The 22,793-nt window shown below is 39.5% G+C and overlaps 1 protein-coding gene across 6 annotated transcripts in view; it reads left to right on the top strand.

Moving 5' to 3' along the window:
* Positions 1-21,801, top strand: part of AZI2 (5-azacytidine induced 2) — a 41,099-nt gene extending 19,298 nt beyond the window's left edge. For 2 of the 6 annotated variants that reach the window (XM_044933732.2, XM_006059913.4), the window contains 7 exons: positions 5,515-5,735; positions 7,292-7,417; positions 8,170-8,269; positions 9,394-9,542; positions 13,879-13,937; positions 19,005-19,123; positions 21,148-21,801. In XM_044933732.2, the coding sequence (XP_044789667.1) occupies positions 5,520-5,735; positions 7,292-7,417; positions 8,170-8,269; positions 9,394-9,542; positions 13,879-13,937; positions 19,005-19,123; positions 21,148-21,560 (1,182 nt within the window). In that variant the 5' untranslated portion in view covers positions 5,515-5,519 and the 3' untranslated portion in view covers positions 21,561-21,801. Of the gene's footprint in view, positions 1-5,514; positions 5,736-7,291; positions 7,418-8,169; positions 8,270-9,393; positions 9,543-13,878; positions 13,938-14,482; positions 17,746-19,004; positions 19,168-21,147 lie in introns of those variants that run through there. The other 4 variants (XM_025272298.3, XM_006059915.4, XM_044933733.2 and 1 more) reach the window with 4 other exon arrangements.
* Positions 21,802-22,793: the final 992 nt, after the last annotated feature.

The raw sequence follows: 22,793 nt of genomic DNA, 5'->3' as shown, positions 1-22,793 counted from the left end.
GCAGGGTTGAGAGTCACTTGATATTCCCTATTACCTTTGGAAACTCCTCCTCCCCCCCACCTCTCAGTCTCTATAGCATTCTGTATTGTTGCAAATATATTCCTTCCCGTTATGGCATAATAACTATTTTACTGCACAGCTATCTCCCACACTGGGTTTTCCTTGCTGAGTAAAGGATTATTTTGTGATAAAAATGCGTGTGTAGGAAATCACACCACTGATCTAGTTAGAACTTTGTGCAAAGCAAAGGCATGAAGGCTCGGATCCTCAAGGTGCACACACTGTGAGACACCATCTGTTTCAACTCTGTAGAGCAATTTGACTTACTCCTTTAGCGGGGAAGAAAAATACTGCAGTTGAATAAATCCTGTCCATTCGGTTGGCTGTTAAGATATTATGTGTATCAGATGTCTAAGACGAGCACAGTTTTACCTCCTTACGCTAGACTGCAGCCTGTCACTCACCTAGCCGTTACTCTTACTCTGCTGTTCCTCTTTTAAGACATAATGTGTGTGTGACAGAGTCTTAGATGGAAACGTACATGCACACTTGAGGTTACAGTATCATATTTCTTTTTCGACAGGAAATAAGAGGATTTCAACTACTAGCAGCGTGGTTGGAATGATGTTTACTGTTATTTTGGAATAGACTTGAATCGAGAGAGGAGAAAGTAAACCCTTCAGGGGAAGAAAACTTTACCTCTTTATCCATCATTAGGAGAAAGTGCAGTTAGCTCTGGAAACAGCAGCAGTTAATTATGGTCATGAGGATCTACCACTTTGGGGGCATATAGCAGGTCTTACTTCTTAACTTTTTTGATAAACTGAGAAAGAATCTAACTTAAGAATAAGAGTTGCCCTACATGGTTAGAAGTTTTTAAATTGGTCTTGGTGAAGAATGATTGAATAGTAGCTTTCACCTACTCGGACTTGTAGTAAAACACATTTATTTTTGCCTAACTTTACTATAATCCTTGGTATAAACAGATCACTGGACATGTCAAACTCTGACTTTCAGTTCGGTTCAGTTGCTCAGTCGTATCCGACTCTTTGGGACCCCATGAATCGCAGCACACCAGGCCTCCCTGTCTATCACCAACTCCCGGAGTTCACTCAGACTCACGTCCATTGAGTCAGTGATGCCATCCAGCCATCTCAACTTCTGTTGTCCCCTTCTCCTCCTGCCCCCAATCCCTCCAAGCATCAGAGTCTTTTCCAATGAGTTAACTCTTCGCATGATATGGCCAAAGTATTGGAGTTTCAGCTTTAGCATCCGTAATTCCAATGAACACCCAGGACTGATCTCCTTTAAGATGGACTGGTTGGATCTCCTTGCAGTCCAAGGGACTCTCAAGAGTCTTCTCCAACCCTACAGCTTAAAAGCATCAATTCTTCAACGCTCAGCCTTCTTCACAGTCCAACTCTCACATCCATACATGACCACTGGAAAAACCATAGCCTTGACTAGACGAACCTTTGTTGGCAAAGTAATGTCTTTGCTTTTGAATATGCTATCTAGGTTGGTCATAACTTTCCTTCCAAGGAGTAAGCATCTTTTAATTTCATGGCTGCAGTCACCATCTGCAGTGATTTTGGAGCCCAGAAAAATAAAGTCTGACACTGTTTCCACTGTTTCTCCATCTATTTCCCATGAAGTGATGGGACCGGATGCCATGATCTTTGTTTTCTGAATGTTGAGCTTTAAGCCAACTTTTTCACTCTCCACTTTCACTTTCATCAAGAGGCTTTTGAGTTCCTCTTCACTTTCTGCCATAACGGTGGTGTCGTCTGCATAATCTGAGGTTATTGATATTTCTCCCAGAAATCTTGATTCCAGCTTGTGTTTCTTGCAGCCCAGTGTTTCTCATGATGTACTCTGCATATAAGTTAAATAAACAGGGTGACAATATACAGCCTTGACATACTCCTTTTCCTATTTGGAACCAGTCTGGTGTTCCATGTCCACATCTAACTGTTGCTTCCTGACCTGCATACGGGTTTCTCAAGAGGCAGGTCAGGTGGTCTGTTATTCCCATCTCTTTCAGAATTTTCCACAGTTCATTGTGATCCACACAGTCAAAGGCTTTGGCATAGTCAATAAAGCAGAAATAGATGCTTTTCTGGAACTCTCTTGCTTTTTCCATGATACAGTGGAATGTTGGCAATTTGATCTCTGGTTCCTCTGCCTTTTCTAAAACCAGCTTGAACGTCAGGAAGTTCACGGTTCACATATTGCTGAAGCCTGGCTTGGAGAATTTTGAGCATTACTTTACTAGCATGTGAGATGAGTGCAATTGTGCGGTAGTTTGAGCATTCTTTGGCATTGCCTTCTTTGGGATTGGAATGAAAACTGACCTTTTCCAGTCCTGTGGCCACTGCTGAGTTTTTCAAATTTGCTGGCATATTGAATGCAGCACTTTCACAGCATCATCTTTCAGGATTTGAAATAGCTCAACTGGAATTCCATCACCTCCACTAGCTTTGTTCATAGTGATGCTTTCTAAGGCCCACTTGACTTCACATTCCAGGATGTCTGGCTCTAGGTGAGTGATCACACCATCGTGATTATCTGGGACGTGAAGATCTTTTTTGTACAGTTCGTCTGTGTATTCTTGCCACCTCTTCCTAATATCTTCTGCTTCTGTTAGGTCCATACCATTTCTGTCCTTTGTCGAGCCCATCTTTGCATGAAATGTTCCCTTGGTATCTCTAATTTTCTTGAAGAGATCTCTAGTCTTTCCCATTCTGTTGTTTTCCTCTATTTCTTTGCATTGATTGCTGAGGAAGGCTTTCTTATCTCTTCTTGCTATTCTTTGGAACTCTGAATTCAGATGCTTATATTTTTCCTTTTCGCCTTTGCTTTTCTGCTTGTCTTCTTTTCACAGCTATTTGTAAGGCCTCCTCAGACAGCCATTTTGCTTTTTTGCATTTCTTTTCCATGGGGATGGTCTTGATCCCTGTCTCCTGTACAATGTCACGAACCTCCATCCATAGTTCATCAGGCACTCTATCTATCAGATCTAGGCCCTTAAATCTATTTCTCACTTCCACTATATAATCATAAGGGATTTGATTTAGGTCGTACCTGAATGGTCTAGTGGTTTTCCCTACTTTCTTCAATTTAAGTCTGAATTTGGTAATAAGGAGTTCATGATCTGAGCCACGGTCAGCTCCTGGTCCTGTTTTTGTTGACTGTATAGAGCTTCTCCATCTTTGGCTGCAAAAAATATAGTCAGTCTGATTTCGGTGTTGACCATCTGGTGATGTCCATGTATAGAGTCTTCTCTTGTGTTGTTGGAAGAGGGTGTTTGCTATGACCAGTGCATTTTCTTGGCAAAACTCTATTAGTCTTTGCCCTGCTTCATTCCGTATTCCGAGGCCAAATTTGCCTGTTACTCCAGGTGTTTCTTGACTTCCTACTTTTGCATTCCAGGCCCCTGTAATGAAAAGGACATGTTTTTTGGGTGTTAGTTCTGAAAGGTCTTGTAGGTCTTCATAGAACCATTCAACTCCAGCTTCTTCAGCGTTACTGATTGGGCCATAGACTTGGATTACTGTGATATTGAATGGTTTCAAACCATTGGAAACGAACAGAGATCATTCTGTTGTTCTTGAGATTGCATCCAAATATTGCATTTCGGACTCGTTTGTTGACCATGATGGCTACCTCCATTTCTTCTGAGGGATTCCTGCCCGCAGTAGTAGATATAATGGTCATCTGAGTTAAATTCACCCATTCCAGTCCATTTGAGTTCGCTGATTCCTAGAATATCAGCATTCACTCTTGCCATCTCTTGTTTGACCACTTCCAGTTTGCCTCGATTCATGGACCTGACATTCCAGGTTCCTATGCAATATTGCTCTTTACAGCATCGGACTTGGGAGCAATTGGAAGCTTTCGGTTATAAAATCAGAAAAGCAAATAGACTATGATAGAACAGACCTGGAAAAACACACACACAGCCTTTCCTTAATGTTCATGTTGTCTGAAATAAAGCAAAACAAACTTTACAGACTCGATCATTTAGTTGTATAGCTGAAACTAACAGAACATGTGTAAATCAACTATACTTAAGTAAAAAAAAATTTTAATAAACTATACAGTGGAGAAAAGACAGTGTGTGTCTTCAGTAAGTGGTGCTAAGAAAAGTGGACAATTCATGTAAAAGAGTGAAGTTACAACATTCTCAAACATCATATCCAAAAAATAAAATAAAGACCTAAACGTAAGACCTGAAACTATAAAAGAAGAAAACAGGCAGAATGCTCTTTGACATAGATCATAGCAATTTTTCTTTTTGGGGGGATCTGTCTCCTAAAGCAAAGGAAACAAAAGCAAAAGTTAACAAGTGGGACTTAATTTCACAGCAAAGGAAATCATTCACAAAATGAAAAGACAGTGACTGACTGGGAGAAAATATTTGCAAATGATAAAATCAATAATGATAACATCCAGAATAGCACAACTCAGCATCAAAAAAACAACCTTATTTTAAAATGGACAGAAGACCTGAATAGACAGTTTTCCAAAGAAGATATACAGATGGCCAACAGACCTGGGGAAAGATGCTCAGCATCATTAATTAGAAAAATGCAAATTCAAACTACAGTGGGATAGAATGAGACTACAATTCTGACATCCATCAGAATGGCCATCATCAAAAAGACCACAAATAACAAATGTTGGCGAGGATGTAGAGAAAAGAGATCATTTGTACAGCATTGGTGGGAATGCAAATTGGTGCCGCTACTGTGGAAAAGAGTATGAAGCTTTCTCAAAAAAGTAACAATAGAGTTACCATAGGAACCAGCAAGTCCACTCTTGAGTATATATCCAAAAAAGGTAAAAACGCTAATGAAGAAAGATAACATGCACCCCAGTGTTCATAGCAGCGCTATTTACAATAGTCAAGATATGGGAGTAGCCTGTGTCCATCGACTGATCAATGGAGAAAAAAGACACGGTGCATGTGGACAATGGGATACGACTCAGCCATAGAAAAGAAGGGGATTCTGCCATTTGCAACAATATTGATGAACTTGGAGGGTATTATGCTTAGTGAAATAAGTCAGAGAAAGACAAAATCTGTATGGTGTCACTCACGTGGGGAATGTAAGAAATGAACTAGTGAATATATGACAGGTAAGAAACAAGCTCACAGGTAGAGAGAGAAAGCTAGTGGTTACCAGGGAGGAGAGGGAACGGGGGATGGGCAAGACCGGGACAGGAGATACAGACTGCTGTGTATAAAATAAATGACCTGAAGGAACGTATTATACAACACAGGAAATATACCCAATGTATTATAACTGTAAATGGAATATAACCTTTAAAACTGTGAATCACTATGTTGTACACCTGAGACTTACATATACATCAACTGTGTTTCTGTAAGAAGAAAGAAATGGGAGTTTTTAAACATTTCAGCAGTGTTCGTATTATTCTCTCAATATACTTTTTTCTGCTTATTTATTCAGTGAGACATTTCTATTTTATGTCTTTATTTTTAAACAGCTGTCATGGATGCACTGGTGGAAGATGATATCTGTATTCTGAATCACGAAAAAGCCCACAGGAGAGACCCAGTGACTCCAGTCTCCATATATTCAGGAGATGAATCTGTTGCTTCACATTTTGCCCTCGTCACTGCATATGAAGACATCAAAAAACGACTTAAGGATTCAGAGAAAGAGAACTCTTTCTTAAAAAAAAGAATCAGAATTTTGGAAGAAAAGGTAATTTGTCTATCACCTTCATTATGTTTATGACTTAATAATTCAAAGTATTTGAAATTTGAAATATTTCTCTGCTCTGTCATCCATGAGTGTAGCAAATTTCCAAAGATAAGTCACTGCTAATCTCAAAACCCTGGACATTTTACTTGGCCTTCTGTGTTTCACGTATTATCATGCTTGGTGAATGTGTGCAGAAGACGATTTAGCAACATGAAGGCATTAAAGTTCAAATGTTTTTCTTACCTCTTTCAGATTGCCTTACCTTCCTAGCTGTGTGTATTTCATTCACGATGTTTAAACCTATGCAAAAAATTATATATCAAGAAGGGAAGAAGTTCTGGAACATTGTTCCAATATGTTTAATAGTGTTTTTGTCAGGACTGAAATTTCACCAGGACTGACATCTCTACCTCAGCATTCTCTTTTGCTCTCATACACGCGTTAATAAGGATGTGTTTAACTGATGAATTAGTGTCCTCTGTTTGCACCTTTCTCACGAAGAAACTGTATATCCTACATGTTACGGAATACATAAGCCAGGTAGCTAATTCAGTCATAAATCCTCAGATCTGCTTTACTTATGTATTGGGAAATCTTCCTCACTCATCCATTTACTTTTAAAGTTTAACTCAGTTCACGTTTCTTCAGATCATAGTTTATGATCCTCAGCTCTTCCGTGTAGTGTGTTACAGACAGCAGTTTCCACAAAATGAGAAGGAATGATCTAACTGTACAGACTTAAGGATGGAGTTTGGTAGAGATTGACTCATTTGCAGGAAGTAAGAAAAGGAGGACTCGGTTGTAAAAATAATTGATTTCTTAGTATTCATATGAATTTTCTTTAATGACTATTAAATAAATTTGTGACATACTGGGATAGAGTGAAACAAGATAACATTTTGGAGTTTGGTGTTGCTGCTGCTGCTAAGTCGCTTCAGTCGTGTCCGACTCTGTGCAGCCCCATGGACTGCAGCCTACCTGGCTTCTCCATCCATGGGATTCTCCAGGCAAGAACACTGGAGTGGGTTGCCATTTCCTTCTCCAATTTTATTTTAAAAGTCAATAGAAAAATGTGATAAGTAATATTGGAAGTATATACTTTGTGATCAACAATCCTAATAATTTGTTCTGCATTAATACAGCACTTAATGAACTAACACTTCTATTCCTTAAAGTGTCAAGTACACACTAAATTGATATTCACTTTTCCGATGATAGAAATTAAATAGTATGTTCTAGCTTGGAAAACAGAGAAGCACCATGAAAGAATGATGTAGTGTTTTAGTATGATGAATTATAAAAGATACAGCAAAGTATAAGATACTGATTAAGGAAAAGCATAAAAGAATATTTTTTAAAATATCTATTCTGTGCTTTTTACTTTCTTAATCACTAAAGCATAAATGTATGGAAGTGAAATGTTCACTTAATTGTAGCTCAGGCTTTATTCCCTGCATTAGTGTAATTAAACTGAGATGCGGAGCCATCAGAAGACTGACTTATTTGCTGATGTCGAGCATCCTCTTAAGCTTCGTCTTCTGATTTTATGCCTTTAGCTTATAGGAGCTCGAAAGGATGAAGAAACAAGCTCTGTGGGACGGGAACAAGTAAATAAAGCCTATCACGCATACCGAGAGGTCTGCATTGATAGAGATAATCTGAAAAACAAACTGGATAAAATGGTAGGTTGGTCTGTAAAGAATGGTATCTGTATGTTGCAAATGAGTTTTCTCCTTCAGGAGGTTTAAAATTAGAAATAAGAGATATTTACATTTATTAGACAAAAAATTTGCCTGCTCAAGGCAAAAGCAGAAAACTTTTTAGTAGGAATATTTGTTACTTACTTCTATACAAAATAAGTAGTTGGTTTGTAATGATGTTTAGGTCTTAAGTACATCTAACACCACTAACTTATTTTGAAAAATTGTGACTCAGTAGAGTTTATCACCCGGAGAAGGCAATGGCACCCCACTCCAGTACTCTTGCCTGGAAAATCCCATGGGCGGAGGAGCCTGGTACGCTGCAGTCCATGGGGTCGCGAAGAGTCAGACATGACTGAGCGACTTAACTTTCACTTTTCACTTTCATGCATTGGAGAAGGAAATGGCAACCCACTCCAGTGTTCTTGCCTGGAGAATCCCAGGGACGGGGGAGCCTGGTGGGCTGCTGTCTATGGGGTCGCACAGAGTCGGACACGACTGAAGCGACTTAGTAGTAGTAGTAGTAGAGTTTATCACTGTTTTCTTTTTTTTTTTAAGCCAGTGAAAAAATGTCCTAAGTTAGAAAAAGATGGGTGAAAACTGCCTTCAGTTTCCCACCTTGCTTTTAAAAGGCTGGAATCTGTTTTTCAAATCTGCCTGAAAATGAATATATAATATAATACCAACCTTTAGATTTTATTGACTGTAATTTGGTATTTTCCCTACTTAACTAGAATAAAGACAACTCTGAATCTTTGAAAGTGTTGAATGAACAGCTACAATCTAAAGAAGTAGAACTCCTCCAGCTGAGGACAGAGGTGGAAACTCAGCAGGGTAGGCCGCTTATTTGTTAAAAATATTCTACCGCGATCAGTACGGTTTTCCATTCATGCGTTATAGCCATGATCAGTTTTCTATGTCTGTGTGCTAAGGACTGACTTTTTAATTTGGGGGCTTATGTTAATTTCTGTGTTCTGCTTTTACCATATATCAAATCCTTCTTAACTTTTCCTTAGATGTAAATTGCACTTTTCCTAGAGAAAATTTGATGGTTGATTCAGGGCTGGTTTGTGATGAAGTAGATGAAGAAAGGAATACAATCCCATATTCTATAAAGCCTCTTGCCCACATTGGACACCCTGTCATGGAGTAGTTACAGTTGCTTTTTTGTTTATTTTAATCCAGTTTCTGAAGGTTGTTAAAATGTGCCGCTGAGATGCTATGCTTCTGAGAAGTTAGGAGTGGGGGTGGGTGCTAGCCTGCCCCCACGCAAGCAGGCCCTGAGGGGACAGCTCCAGACGCGGCCTCTGACAGGCCTGACGGGAGGTTGAGGGGGGCTCTCTCATGGCAGGTGAGTGGGCCTTTTTCTATGGACAGAGTCTAAGGAACTAAGTCTTTAGTTCCTTAATGAGGGTAAGGGTTCCTTATTAAGGCTATCCCTTAATACAGATAAGGGTTAGTCTGTGTCCAGTGGTGTTGCATTTGTACAGTGGAATGTTTATGAATGAAGTTGTTCAGAAGTCATGCTGTAGGCCTGATGGTCAAGCTTTGTCCTCTCTACAAGGACTGGGTGGGATGATTAGCTGAGTGAGCCTCAGCTTCATTTCATTCTTAATCACTGTCTTAACCTTCACATGTATATGTAATTGATCTGTCATTTCAGCATATGCTTGATATGTGCTGTGTATTTTAAAGTTTCAGGCTGACAAATTTGCTGTTATCTAAACAAAAAATCAGGAATAGGGGTGATGAATACATTCTATTGTGTTGTATAAAATAAGATTGCTAATATCTTAGCATAGACACTTGAAAGTACTTACTGTCTTTCAAAAACACTTTAATTGTAGATGTTTTATATTGGTTTTTCTTTTACCTCCATTTTACTAACATAATCTTTTTTGAACTGCAACCCATGTAGAAGTCAGAAATAACAATTTTAATGTCCATCCTTTTTGTAGTGATAAGAAATTTAAATCCTCCTTCATCAAACTGGGAGGTGGAAAAGTTAAGCTGCGACCTGAAGATCCATGGTTTGGAACAGGAACTGGAACTGCTGAGGAAAGAATGTAGAGATCTCAGAATAGAGCTGCAGAAAGCCAAACAAACGGTACTACCGAATTGCTGAATTGAGAAGCCCAGCGTGCTGTCTGCGTCCTATGTAGGATTTATAACTAGATGTTAGACCACAGAGTCAGCGTAAATTGTAACTACTTAGAGAATTATTATATTCTATGAAAATTCACCTTTATTTTCCCCTTTAATCATTTTTGCTAAAATTTGGTAACTGTATGCTTTTATCATAATTCCAGAATTACATGCTTTTGTTGTTTAAAAGCTAATTTTTTAAAAACCTTATTAGTTAATTAAAGTTGTTCTTTCAGCTTTCTTTCAATCTCCTTAAATCATTTTTTTCTCTGTAAAGTTTAAAGAGAATTCAAGTTTTAAGTTTTCCACTTTATTTAACTTAATAATTTGATTGATTTAGACATACAAGAGACTTGATTTTTAGAATTATTAAAACTTTTGAGCATCCACTAATTCTCAGAAGTCTAATACTTTCAGAACAACTTTAGTTTTCAGCAGATAGCTGAGAATTCAAGAATTAGGGGCAGGGAAAGCAAAACAGAAAACCCTGCTGAGCTGCTAAGGTGTGTGTAGCCTGAAGTCACCCACTGAAACACAAGTTGCCTCTCGGATCATTCAGAGTCTGTCTGCTATTACCGTGACCTCTGGACAGTGTGGGTGTGACCAGTGGAGGTCCACTTATACAGAGATTTTTTTCCAAGAAACATGCAGTCAGTCTTTGGTAAATCTGCAGGTTGCACATCTGTGGATCGAGGCCTCCAGAGGTGGCTGCCGACTGGGCCGCCGGTTGTTGGTTGAGTCCATGGGCGCTGACCTGAAGATATGCAGGGGCGAACGTGGGACTTGGACTTCCAAGTCGTTTCGGTGCCCACTGCGAATTTTTGAACCAGACCACCATGGACACTGAGGGACAGCTTTACATTGAGTTCTTAAAAGCTTGGATATGTGTCTTCAGATGTCATGACAGAAGGGGCTGAGGGTAAAAAGAAGGAATGATAGAGAAGCAAAGCAGAGTGAGAGCAATGCTGTAGATGCAAAGTTTAAAAAAATTATTACAATAAATTGAAAAGTTAACTACTCTCTAGAGTTCAGTGGCCACTATATACATTCTGTACACTCATATATTGCAATCTAAGGTAGCCTCTTGGACAGTTGTTTCTCAGGGTCAGCCTTTCTGCCCATCAGAGTACCTGGCACTCCTGAGTAGCTGGGCCCCCACCCTGGGCTCTCCTGGGCAGCCACTGCTTCCCCCACGTTGCCTGGCTGCCCTCTGGCACTCTGCCCCAAGCCCACGTATCCTTAGATGAGCTAACAGGCCCTTCTGTACTGTGGTCTTTACTGAAGGTGACCACTGGTTAAGAAGGAGATGGGCATTAAGAATAATACAGCGTCCTGCCTTGGCCTTTACCCAGTGAATTCCTCTGCACTGGACAGGGAGAACCTGATTTGCAGCCCCCAGGCCTGATAAAGGGGAAATACCCCCTATAAAAATTGGTCTCGACTCCTGTTAGAACCAAAAGAAAGATTTTTCCTACTTGACATCTGAAACTGGTTTTCCTAGCTTTGCACCTGTGACCGCATACACAATTCCTTCAGCAGCTCCAGCATCTTGTCCCACAAGCCCAATCGCTACTTCTGTGCTTGTAAGAAAAGATTGGCACCTTGAAGCTCTGAATTACAATTGTCAGCATATACATTCTACTTGAAATAATTCAGTAGCTTTAATAAATAATGGATATCTCCTTATAGAGTAGAAAGCAGTACCATAGAGTCATAAAAACTTGGTTCTTAATTGTTGTGTTGCTTATTCTGACATTAGCAAAGTCATTTAACTGTTCTAACTTGACACTAACTAGCTACTTTTTATGAAAGCTAAGTTAGGTAATATATAAAGCAGCATGGTGCCTATTACATAGTTTATTCAATAAGTAAGTGTGTTTCCAAAAAATGCAGTTAGGTTAATCCAGAAAAGCAGCACTGTAGGGGTCCATGGTGTAAGGAAGGGGTGTGATGTGTACTAGTGTTACACAGTTAAATCCTTACTATTTAACGTTTTCCACTAGGTGGCGCTAGGGGATTAAATTTGCTTTTAGCTTAATTCATCTTTCACAAATCACAGAAAGACTTTTAACGTATTTTAAAGATAGAAGAAACGTTAGAAATCACTTGTCTTACTGCTGATGAAATTGAATCTCAGAGACTAAGAAACTTTAAGAGTTGAAGGTGACATAAGGGAGGAATTTTTATTTTTTGAAAAAGGAATTTAAGATCCTTCCTTCATAAGAATGGTTAGGAGAAGGGAAGTTTAAAGTAAACAGTGTTCACAACCAAAGACGAACCAGAGAGAGATGGAGTGGAAATTTATCAAGGGTTCCAAGTTTAAATCTTGATGTTGTGGGATGTGTACATTTCAGTCTTGTTTCAAAGGTGTTGCTATCAGAGTCCTCTTGAACGTGGGAGTCAAAGAGCAAGCCAGAGAGAGAAATTTATGTTCATATGACTAATCTTAAATCTTCTGCAGCCATACTTAAAAATATTTTTAAGATGGTACTTCCTGTGAAACAGTAACATCTCTGAAGTATGAAATAACATCCTACATGAAAGAATAGTGGGGCTTTGGTGGGCTTACTTTTTTTTAAGTACTTCGTGAGCTTGGTAGATAGTGTTTGATATTAATGCGGTCAGGGTTTGGGTCAGTTCCACTGTGGGCCTTCTTTACTACTTACATCCTCCGGTTTTCAAGCCATTTGTATTCAGAACAGTGGGGCCTTTGAGAAGAAGACATTAGGGCCAAAGTGTTGGGAACCCTGGTCGAATGGAGTTGGCATAGACGTCTTTGGTGGCTGGCATCAGCCCCATTAGAGTCCCGGTTTGCTGTGTGGATTGGAGGTTCTGAGCAGTCCTGAAGCACAGGAACCTGTTTAACTGGAACAGTGTATCCCAGGATTTTGTAGCTCTGAGCCTATTCATGCAAAGCTTCAAACATCAGATGGCAGGAGTTGAGAAACAGATCTAGCACTGCTTTTAGAACATGGCAGCTAAGAATTGGCCAGGACAGGGTCTTTGCATGTTAGAGACAATTCCTTTGTGCTTCTTGTTACTTTACATTAGGCTTTTCTGAATTGTTAGGTGATAGCTGGAGAAATACTTTACCAACCCAAACTGCTTGGTGTTTGGTGTTTTTTTTAATTGGTTTTAAAAAACAAGGAAGGTTTCCATTATGCATATATGTATAAGAGTCAGACACAACTTGGCGACTGAACAAATAAGTATACTGTAATTAATACTGTAAGTAAAACGTGTATTTTTAATTAATTATACAGAGAAACTAAAAGTGACTTGATCTGATTCCTTCATTTCCTGTGAGTAAATGGAAAGGAAAAGGTCCAGGGTTATGTCCTTTACTCGTGGTCAGACTTCCTCTGACTCAGGGACCAGTTCTGTGTCCCCGTTCCATAGGACTCCTTGGGATGCAGCTAATCATTTGCCGTGTTCAGCTGCTGTTTTCTGAACAGTCAGATCCAAAGACACTTTAACCTCTATGATACATTTTGATGATTTACACTCCCAGATTCAGAGGACTCATGAATTCCTTTTGTGCTTTTTAGTGTTCCACTTATATCATTAAATGATACAAGAAATGGTAAAATGAAGTTTTATTCTCTCAGTTTATACGGGCCACTTCCGCTAATAGAATGGCTGCCTGTGCTAGTCATTTTCATTTGTTCTAGACCTCAAATTGAAACGCATTGCAAATAGTGTGTTATAGAATTATCTTAAATGTATTAAGTTCACTTTTAAATACCTTTCATAGGTTCTTTTTGTCGTCTGTAACCTAAATTACTAAAACTTGAAAGTATATAAGGACTTTATATAAAATCCTTTCCCTATCATTTTATTAGGGAAAGAGGACACTTATGTTGATCATTTAAACAGTAACCTGTTAAATTTGAGTACTTTTTTGTAATTATACCAAAAGTGAAATACCAACAAACTTCATTTTCTAATGGATTCACTGAGCTATACCTTGAACAAACAGTAATTTGATAAATGTTACCATTTTTTTAGTATAGATTTCAGGTTAGCATCTTCAGAAATATATTTTGTACAACTTAAAGGTCTTTTATGTGAAAGCAAGTGTATTTTTTAAAGAAAATTAAAGCATTAATGACTTTAAATAATTAGAAATAATTTAGAAATATCTGGCAGATTTGGAGTTACTTTATTATCATTGAATATAAGATCTACGGTTATAGATGTATTCTGTAAAAGCTGAAGCATGTGTAGAGTAGTAAAGTACTGAGAATAAATAGAAGGTAATGATTACAACTTTTAAACTGTTTTTTAAACAATGACAGGATCCATCTCTGGACGACAATCTGAACTGCAGAGATCTGCAGAGACTGAGCGTTTCAAGGTACGAACATTCTCCAGCATTCAGAAGCGACACCTTGTTCTGCCGGCCTCTGTGTTAGGTGCTTCTGTTACGATTTAACCTTAAAACAGGTTGACACTGTTGAGTGCTGCATGAAATCTCTGATCACTGTGTATTTATGAAAATATTTAACTGTTCCTTAACGATGGGCTTGAACTTGAGCAGTAGAAGGATGCATATTATTATGATGCCTTAGATAAAATTTTTGAACATTCAGTACTGTTTTAGATAGAATATTAGGGAGCTAGCTGTGCAGAAGTATTCTGTAATAAATTCTGAGTTTTACGTGAAGATTATGCATTTCCATACGTGGCAGTATCACTTTGTTTTAGGGCCAAACGTGGACAGCCTTAGTCTTTAATGTGACATGAATTTTAAGAAAGCCATCTTCTTAGGGTAAGACTAAAAGTAGCTGTCAGGGTGTATACATGTTACTTTAGCCATTTGTTTCTTAAGTACATATATCATTTTAATTTCATTAACGTAAGTGCATTGTTTTATCTGATGATTTTTTTGTGCTGTCTTAGCACCCCCTCTTCATGGACACGTCCACCCAATGAAACACACACATTTGACTTCATTGTTGGATCGTTCGGCTTCCAGAATTTACTGAATGATCTCATACCTATTCCTCCTATCAAACACCCAGTGGAGAGAAGTGCTCAGTTGGGAAAAGAGCTGAATGAAAGCCTGTGTAGCCCCTCCAGCGGCAGGGCCGCAGCCCCTCTCCAGCCGCAGGGCCGCAGCCCCTCTCCAGCCGCAGGGCCGCAGCCCCCTCTCCAGCCGCAGGGCCGCAGCCCCTCTCCAGCCGCAGGGCCGCAGCCCCTCTCCAGCGGCAGGGCCGCCCTCTGCAGGTGTGGGGCCCGGCAGTGCTGTAGGCGCCGTAGGCCGGAAGCTGCTCAGCCCCGCCCTGCCTCCACTTGACGCCTTCCACCTCTGTCGACACTCACAGCAAGGAAGCCTTTCCTTTCTAAAACACGCGCCTAGTACACTGTCCTTGGGAATTGTTTTTCAAAGATGTCTTCTGTGTCAGACTTCCCATTTTTCCTGTCAACCTAGGTTTCCCTGTAGTAATTTATTGTATTTGTCATTTTTACAAGCTTTCTTAAACCGTTTTTTGGAAAGAGGCATGTTAGAATCAGAGTAGGTCAAATAAAGGGGCTTATGTAAATACTTTCTTAGAAGTGCATGGTATAGAACAGGCTTCCGTATCCGTTCATGGGCAATGTTACATGATTGGGGTCACTTCTTTTGAGAATAACGGGAAAAGCTGCCCCCCACCCACCAAAAAGATGTGTTTGAAGGCACCGTAGCACTGACAAGACAGAGAAGGCTCTCTGCAGGCTTTGGAAGAGGGAGGCAGCCGCAGGAGGTGAGTCTGACTTCTGAGGCTATAGAACTGTATAATTGTGGCTTCAAAGTACTCTTTTGAGTTTTCTAAAGCTCAGTAGTAATTCAGGGGATATCAACTAAGAGAAACAGAGTTTAGAATTCAGTTCAGTCTAAGAGTTTTTTCTGTGTTAAAGAACTGTATGATTAAAGCGAGCCCTAATGGCTCCCCATGCCCAGGCCCGTTTGTGCTTTTTTGCAAACCCGTAGCAGTGTGGATTGTGGAACTGACCGCTTTTCCGTCTTCTGGTTAAGCAGCTAGAAAATTAATAACCAGATTTGTGACTTACCTTTGGTAAACTTAATACCATGCATAAAATTTTATGTAGTCTTATTCCTAACTGCGTCTTATCTTGTTTTTTCCTTCAATTTATCATTTATACCTATGTCCAGTTTATAGTCCTGTTTCATTAATCTTTGCAAGTTACATCATCCACTTTTAAATGGAATAATTCAGATGATAAATTAAGTCTACTATATAAGGAGAGAGAAGTACATAGCATGTTTCCATAAAACCATTAGCTACCAGTTTAGGTATTTTTAAGGATTATTTTCCATTTATTTGGAAAACTCTTTTTTTTTTTTTTTTTTTTGCATGTCCTCATCATGTTGCAGGGTGAACGAGGTGATACAGTATTATTCCTGAGTGAACCTTTGAATTACTGGAGGCCTTTTTATGGTCCTCGTTGTATACATGTCATTCAACAAAAATTGCCCTACCTGTCAGAAACTTGGCCACTGCCCTGCTAGTGTGCTGGCTAGGGTTACCTGTAGGTTATTGCCCTCAATTCTGAAGCCAGATCTAGGTGTGGGGTCACTTCAATGCACATTCTTGGTTTCCAAGATAGGGAATATGTTGGTGTTTTTCACACTGTGCTGTGTTGCCTTAATGATCGTGAAATTTTATGAGTTAAGCATTTTAAAAATAGAGAATAAAACAGAATAGAACATACCAGAGTGTGGGATGCAGGGTAAAATGATTGCCTGTTGTGCCTTACAACTAAAAATATTTGAAAGAAGCTTTTTTGAGGAAATCACAGTCATCTAAACATGCTTTCCTAAGTCCTGAGTTCTTGGCTGAGACTGTCCCGTACTTTCATTTTAATTCCTCTGGGGAATCGGATAGTTCAGTAAATTTTCAAAAGCTAAAGAAAAATAGGACTCAAGTAAAAAGATTTTCTTGTAGAAGGCACATTTGTTTCAGTATTAAAGAGTTGAATGGACAGTGTCAGTTAAGAAAATTGAGCTTTTACAGTTTTTACCATGTAAGCTGGACGTCTGTCCACCCCTTGAGATGTGGATAAGGCGGGCTTCATTATGGTGTGGAATTACATACCTTCTTGGTGTGGGACCAAGAAGGTTGTGTCAGCAGTCAGTGTGATGAAGATGAAGCTGAGGATGGTGTGAAAATGTGACCCTAAAATGGTGGCAGTCAGTCACGGGACTGGATCACGAGAGGCCCTTTGCATAGCAGCTTGTCGGAGTCGGGAAGTTCTCCTGCCCCCACTTCCTTGTGTCCTGTGAGCCCCCAGGCCGCCAGGCTGGGGTGAGGGGTGAGCTGCCTGTCCAGCATGTGGGACCTGCCCAGCCACCGTTACCCTCATGTCTCATGTCGCTTCTGCTTTGTCATTTACGGTTCTCATTCAGGATACTTGGGTGTTGCATCTCACTGTTAAGGTCGTTTTTATGAGTTCTTTATAGACAATTCTATCATTAGGATTTTGCTGAAGACTTTAATATTAACTGTAAAGCGTAAAGTAACTGCCATTACTTTGCTATCCACAAGAGGGAGAGCTTACACTTAGTAATAATTAGATCTTTATATCTGTAGTTTTCAATTCAGGTGACATTCAAGGCAAATGAAAAAGATTAGTAGACGTATGTTAAACTTGGTGACCTAGTTTCTAGTTTAACCTAATTTATAAGCAGTCTTTACTAAATTGAATTGGAAAATGCGTATTAGAGCTGCCCCAACACCTCTATTATTTTTGTTTCTCTTTTACTTTATTCAAGTAGCCTTGTTGAATGATGAGGTGTTCGATACTCCAGTATCCACACATTGTCTTGAGTACTGTATTTGCTTTTCTCCAAGTCAGGTACTGATTTACCATCACACGTCAATAATAAATGCTGTTTGTAAGCTGTATGGTTCATGTCATGACTGCATGTATTAGCACATGTACAGTGTTTACACACACTTAGCTGCTGTGTAACTTGAGTAACTCTTTTGGGGAAGCACAGTGATGCCCAAAATTGCAGCCAGGAACCCACGGCTCTTCACACTTAAGACAGTGCCTATGTGAGACACGCAGAGTGGCACACAGCTCAGATGCTGACTACTGAAGCAGAGGCGGTTCACTAATTTTTGTGATTCTCTCACACCTGTCAAAAACCTGAAAAACTAGACTACTGGTTAACAAACGATGTTTACAACAGATTAAAACAAGTAAGTAGATTATTCTCAAAAGCAATGTAAAGTTTATTCTCCTGCTTCTATTGAAAGAATTATAGTCTGAATGGAATGGGAATATTTTGACCAAAAATGTATGTAGCCTTACATAATTAAAATAACTGTTTTTTATTATATCTGTTGTTTTCATAGTTAGGATATTAGATTTAGATATCAAGAATGTTATCCTTGAAGTTTGCTCAAAGGTTTTTGTTTATAGCTAGACAAAAACTGAACCTGAAGTGACATGTTTGTTTAATTTGATTTGATTACTAAAATTACACTAGTATCTTTACGAGGCAGTAGTCCTTGTTTGAACAATATGAGATCATTTGTTCTTACAGTTAACATTTTATGTATTCTCGTGCAGCAAAGCAAGATATGTGTTGAGGATTTCAGTTTATTTAGCTGGCAACTAAGAACCTAAAAAAAAAAATCATGACTATCCAAATAAGAATGCTTAGTGGAAGATAAAACTCAATAAAATTAGGTTTAAAATATCTGATTTATGACCTCCCAGGTAACTGCAGAAAATGCTTTGAAAGGCAGAAATGGGGCTTTGTGCAGTCCTTGTCTCTGCGAGCCTCTGCAGCGCCTCCTCTTGGCCAGGAGTCGGCAGCCCTTCGTGTCTCGTGCTGTCGTGTCACGCTGGTTAGAGCCGGCACCTGAGACAGCCCAGTCAGACGAGAGAGAAGGGGACGCATGAGACCACGATTGTATTTTAATGTGGGCTTGGGTATACACTCAGCAATTGGTAACAGCATTCACAACATCAAAACAACAATTAAAAGATAACTATATTAATAAACTTAAAATCCATACATGAATGAACATCACTGAATTCTTGATCAGACTTGCAAGTGAAGAACATAGTCCTTACTATTAAACACCACTGCACCTTGTAGGCTATCATAAAATCTGAATACTGTGAGAACTATTAAATTCGTTTAAAATACTTTTTATATTACCATTCTGTTTAACACAGTTCAGTTCATTGATAAAAATTAGGTCATTATTATTGTGAATAAGATCTTTTTCATTTGTTATATAATGCTCTAAATATTTTAACTAATATTTAATGGGGAAGTTTTATTTTGTTATTTCAAAACTAATTTTAGCAGAAATGCAGGTAAGTTCATTTCTCTGTTAAAGTTTTTCCCTTCTGTCCATATAGAATAACCACCATTAAAAAATAAACCCCTGTATTTCAGTGACAATATGCAAAGTGCATACTGGGAACTGAAGAGAGAAATGTCTAACTTGCATCTGGTGACTCAAGTACAAGCCGAACTACTGAGAAAGCTGAAAACCCCAGCTGCAATCAAGAAAGGCAAGTCAGTGCTTGCCGGAAACCGCTGATTCCAGCCGAACTACCCGAAGAGCAGCTCTTGATCGTATCTTATTGAAATCTTATCAAATGGGCTTGATAAGCGCAAGTATATGTAGTGTGTTCACAGCCTCCCATTCTCTGCTCTTGTCTTCAGTCTCAGACCGGTCAGCTTCACACGTGAAGGTGTTGCTGATGTGTTTCTCCAGCACTGTATTCTCTTCCCCTTGTGGCTTTCTTCTCAGCCGAGTGTTGCTTATGTGTTCAAGGCTGAGGTGTGAAGTTTGCTCTAGTTGACCTTTTACCACAACTACTTCATATATTTAAAAAAAAGACAGCAAGACACCAAAAGCTGTTTTCATTCCCGTGCTTCAAAATATGCCAAAGACCTAGGTCTTTACATTGTTTTCAAAAAGATAACTCTAATTGCTTGTTTGGTTATTTCCATTTTTGTAAACTTAATTTTTCTCTCCATAAACAATAATTTCGAAGGGAGACTAGGTGCTATTCATTTAGCCCTTCTAACCAAACAAAAATTTTCATTGCTTTTTCATATTTAACTGCTTAGCTGACTAAACCTTTTGCGTTTTGTGTTAACTAGTAGTGGGCACTTTGCCAAAGCTACCTTTTATACCTCAGAAGGGTCAGTGCATGTGTACCGCTCATTACATAATGCAGTCTGTACAGTTGTGTAATGTGCATTTGAATGTCCTCAACTTTCAAGGCATGAGAGTAACTTTATATTTTTTTAAAAATCATTAATTTAAAATTATTATTTGCACCTCAGATTGTTTTAAAGAGGGCACAAGAGAATTATGACTCGTTCTCTGGAATGTTTACTGTGGGGCGGGAGACAGTGGGACAGGATGAGACAGGAAAGAAGTTGAGAATTCCTTTCCCTTTCTACGGTGAGTTATTACAGATCAGCAGAGCAACAAGGTGCTTTGGCAGGCTCCAACTTAATTTATGATTCATTCTGTTTTTAGATTTTCCAGCGGCCAGGGTTACATAGGAGACAACTTTAAGTGGATGGTAGAAATAGCACTTCTCTTGAGAGAGACTCATAGAGTAATTTTTCAGTGAGTTCTGTAACTCTTCTAACTTCCAACAAGTAATAAAGGAGCAGTGCTGTCCTCTTGTTTGGAAATGGCTCACTGTCGTGTCGCTTCTGAGCTGGACGTTCCCAACAAGAGTGCCAGGCCTGGGGCCACCACTCTGCTCCACAGAACTCGGGGTTCTGCGGAGCGGACGAGGTGAGCTGCAGTCACCTTTTCTCTAGAGCCACGTGTCACCACAGTCCAGAAGCGGAGCACTGTCCCCTCCCGTGAGAAAGGGCAGTAGCGAGCTTACCGTATCATGTGGTTGAGTTTCTTTTCTTTAAACCTGGAGTCAGACGCTGATCGCACACGGTGCCCCCTTGGGCTCAGGGAGAGCTTCAGCTTCGCTTCCCCGGGCAGGTGCAGGCAGAGGGGGCAGGCCCTCGTTGCCTCTGTGCCATGTGTGGTCTGTATTCTAAGCCATGACATGTTACTAAATACAGGGGGGTTTTTTTGCTTTTTTTTTAACTTGAACTATATTGTGACCATAGCAGATTTAACATTTACCATTTACAAGAAAAAAGATGATTTTATAGCTTTTAAAGTATTTTATTCATAAAAGCCTTTATATATATATATATATATGTAAACTTCATTTAGGTCTCAACAATTCACAATATAATCATTCCTGGGAAAATTTACTTTTGGACCACCTTCCAGTTTTTTAAAATAGTAATTTCTTCAACTTCACTGTGATACGGGCAGGGCAAGATTACAGTGTCCATTTTGCAGACGAGAGATCAGCTATTTACCAAGAGGTAAATTTGAACTGAGGGCATCTGTCATCCCTCAAGTCCCAGGGCCACGGTGATTGCACTGACTTGGCAATGTCCATTTCCAGTTCTAGAGTGACCAGATTAACCAGATGTTTACTATTTTATGATTGTAACTGCCAGACAGCTGATGCTTAAGCCTGTGTTTTCTTTTCAGCTTGCGCCCCAGCAGGATGCATGGAAGACCTGGGTAAAGACAGCACAAAACTGCACTTGTCGAATTTTACTGCAGCTTACAAAAGACATGCCCCCCTCTCACCAAATGGCAAAACTCTCTGCCATGCCACGCCTTCCCCCTTACCAGGAGACGCAAAGGTTTTATCGGAGAAGGCAGCTCTCCAGTCGTGGACAGATCACGAGCGATCCATTCCTCACGATGGCACAAACTTTCAGGAACACAACTCTTACAGCAGAAATTCCCTGGAAGATAATTCCTGGGTATTCCCAAGCCCTCCTAAATCAAGTGAGACGACATTTGGGGAAATGAAAAGTAAACCTTTGCCTTTACCCAACTTGCCACCACTGCATTACTTGGATCAACATAATCAAAACTGCCATTATAAACATTAATTCTGAAGAGATTCATGGTGTTCTCATCAGTGGTTTCCTGGGAAAATCATTAGCAAACAAAGCAGATTTTGATTAAATTTTTGGAGAGTTTTTCAGTATTTACATTTGTACATAATGTACTATATTATGTAGTTGATTTTTCAGTATGGAAGAACACCCTCCAGCTCCGTATTCTGGCTAAGAATCAAATATGTGTTAGTACTTAATAAATTAATAAACTTACTGTATTTCAAAATCACAATTCTACCTTTGATGCTAATTGTAAATTTCTGCCTCTCACATTGAGAATGGAACTGAAAGTTTGCAGACATGGTATTACAAAGCGTATGAAATGCCTAACATAAAAATAAAAAAGGAAACCATATCAGAGAAGAGTCATTATTAAGTTGCATAAAGGAACAGATGGAAATGTGAACAGATTACATTCCTGCTGACCTTTTAATGTGTACAGATAAGAAAATTATTACAGTGGAACAATAGTATCTGGTTTACTCCATCTATATGTACTATTGTGTCTCAAAGTTTAAGATTAAAATCATTTTTTAATCACAATGTTGATAAAATTTGAAGCTGCCATCTAGACTTTAAGACTTGAAATTACCTCACTGCAGCCAACTCTGTCCTGGTATTAATACATCCCTCAAGTCTTAACTGAAAAAAATGATGAAATAGTTGAAAAACTGTATGTTGTATGAATTAAACTTAGAGTCATGTACATTATCCAGGTAGAAGTGGGAACAGCATCATACAGGCTTCCATCTAATCTTCAGCATATAGTGAAAACTCCTGGGTATTACTGTGTAAAGCTGTTTGCTTCAAAGGGGCTACACCCGCCATTAACGTAGAGCAGCTTATTCATTGGTTAGACTTTATTTTGAAGTGTTAATGATTTGCTTATTGAGAAAGTGGTTTTTAATTAACGAGGAATTTTAACTCTAGAAACCCAGTTCTGTGCTGTGTTGATGTTATGGTGGCGCTTCCCAGGTGATGAGAGCAGGAGCAGGGGGTGACATGAGGATGAGATGGTTGGATAAGACATCACCACCGACCCAGTGGACACGAGTTTGCGCAAACTCTGGAGACAGTGAAGGACAGGGACGACGGACGTGGCTGCAGTTCACACGGTCGTGAAGAGCTGGACATGACTTAGCGACTGAACCACCACCACTGCCCAGGCGGCTCGGTGGCCGAGAATCCACCTGCCCACACAGGCAGGACCCACAGGAGACATGG

The sequence above is a fragment of the Bubalus bubalis genome, chromosome 21 (genome assembly GCF_019923935.1).
Source record: "Bubalus bubalis isolate 160015118507 breed Murrah chromosome 21, NDDB_SH_1, whole genome shotgun sequence".
NCBI classification, from domain to species: Eukaryota; Metazoa; Chordata; class Mammalia; order Artiodactyla; family Bovidae; genus Bubalus; species Bubalus bubalis.
Note: the sequence above shows the minus strand (reverse complement) of the source record. Positions and strands in the feature narration are given on the sequence as shown.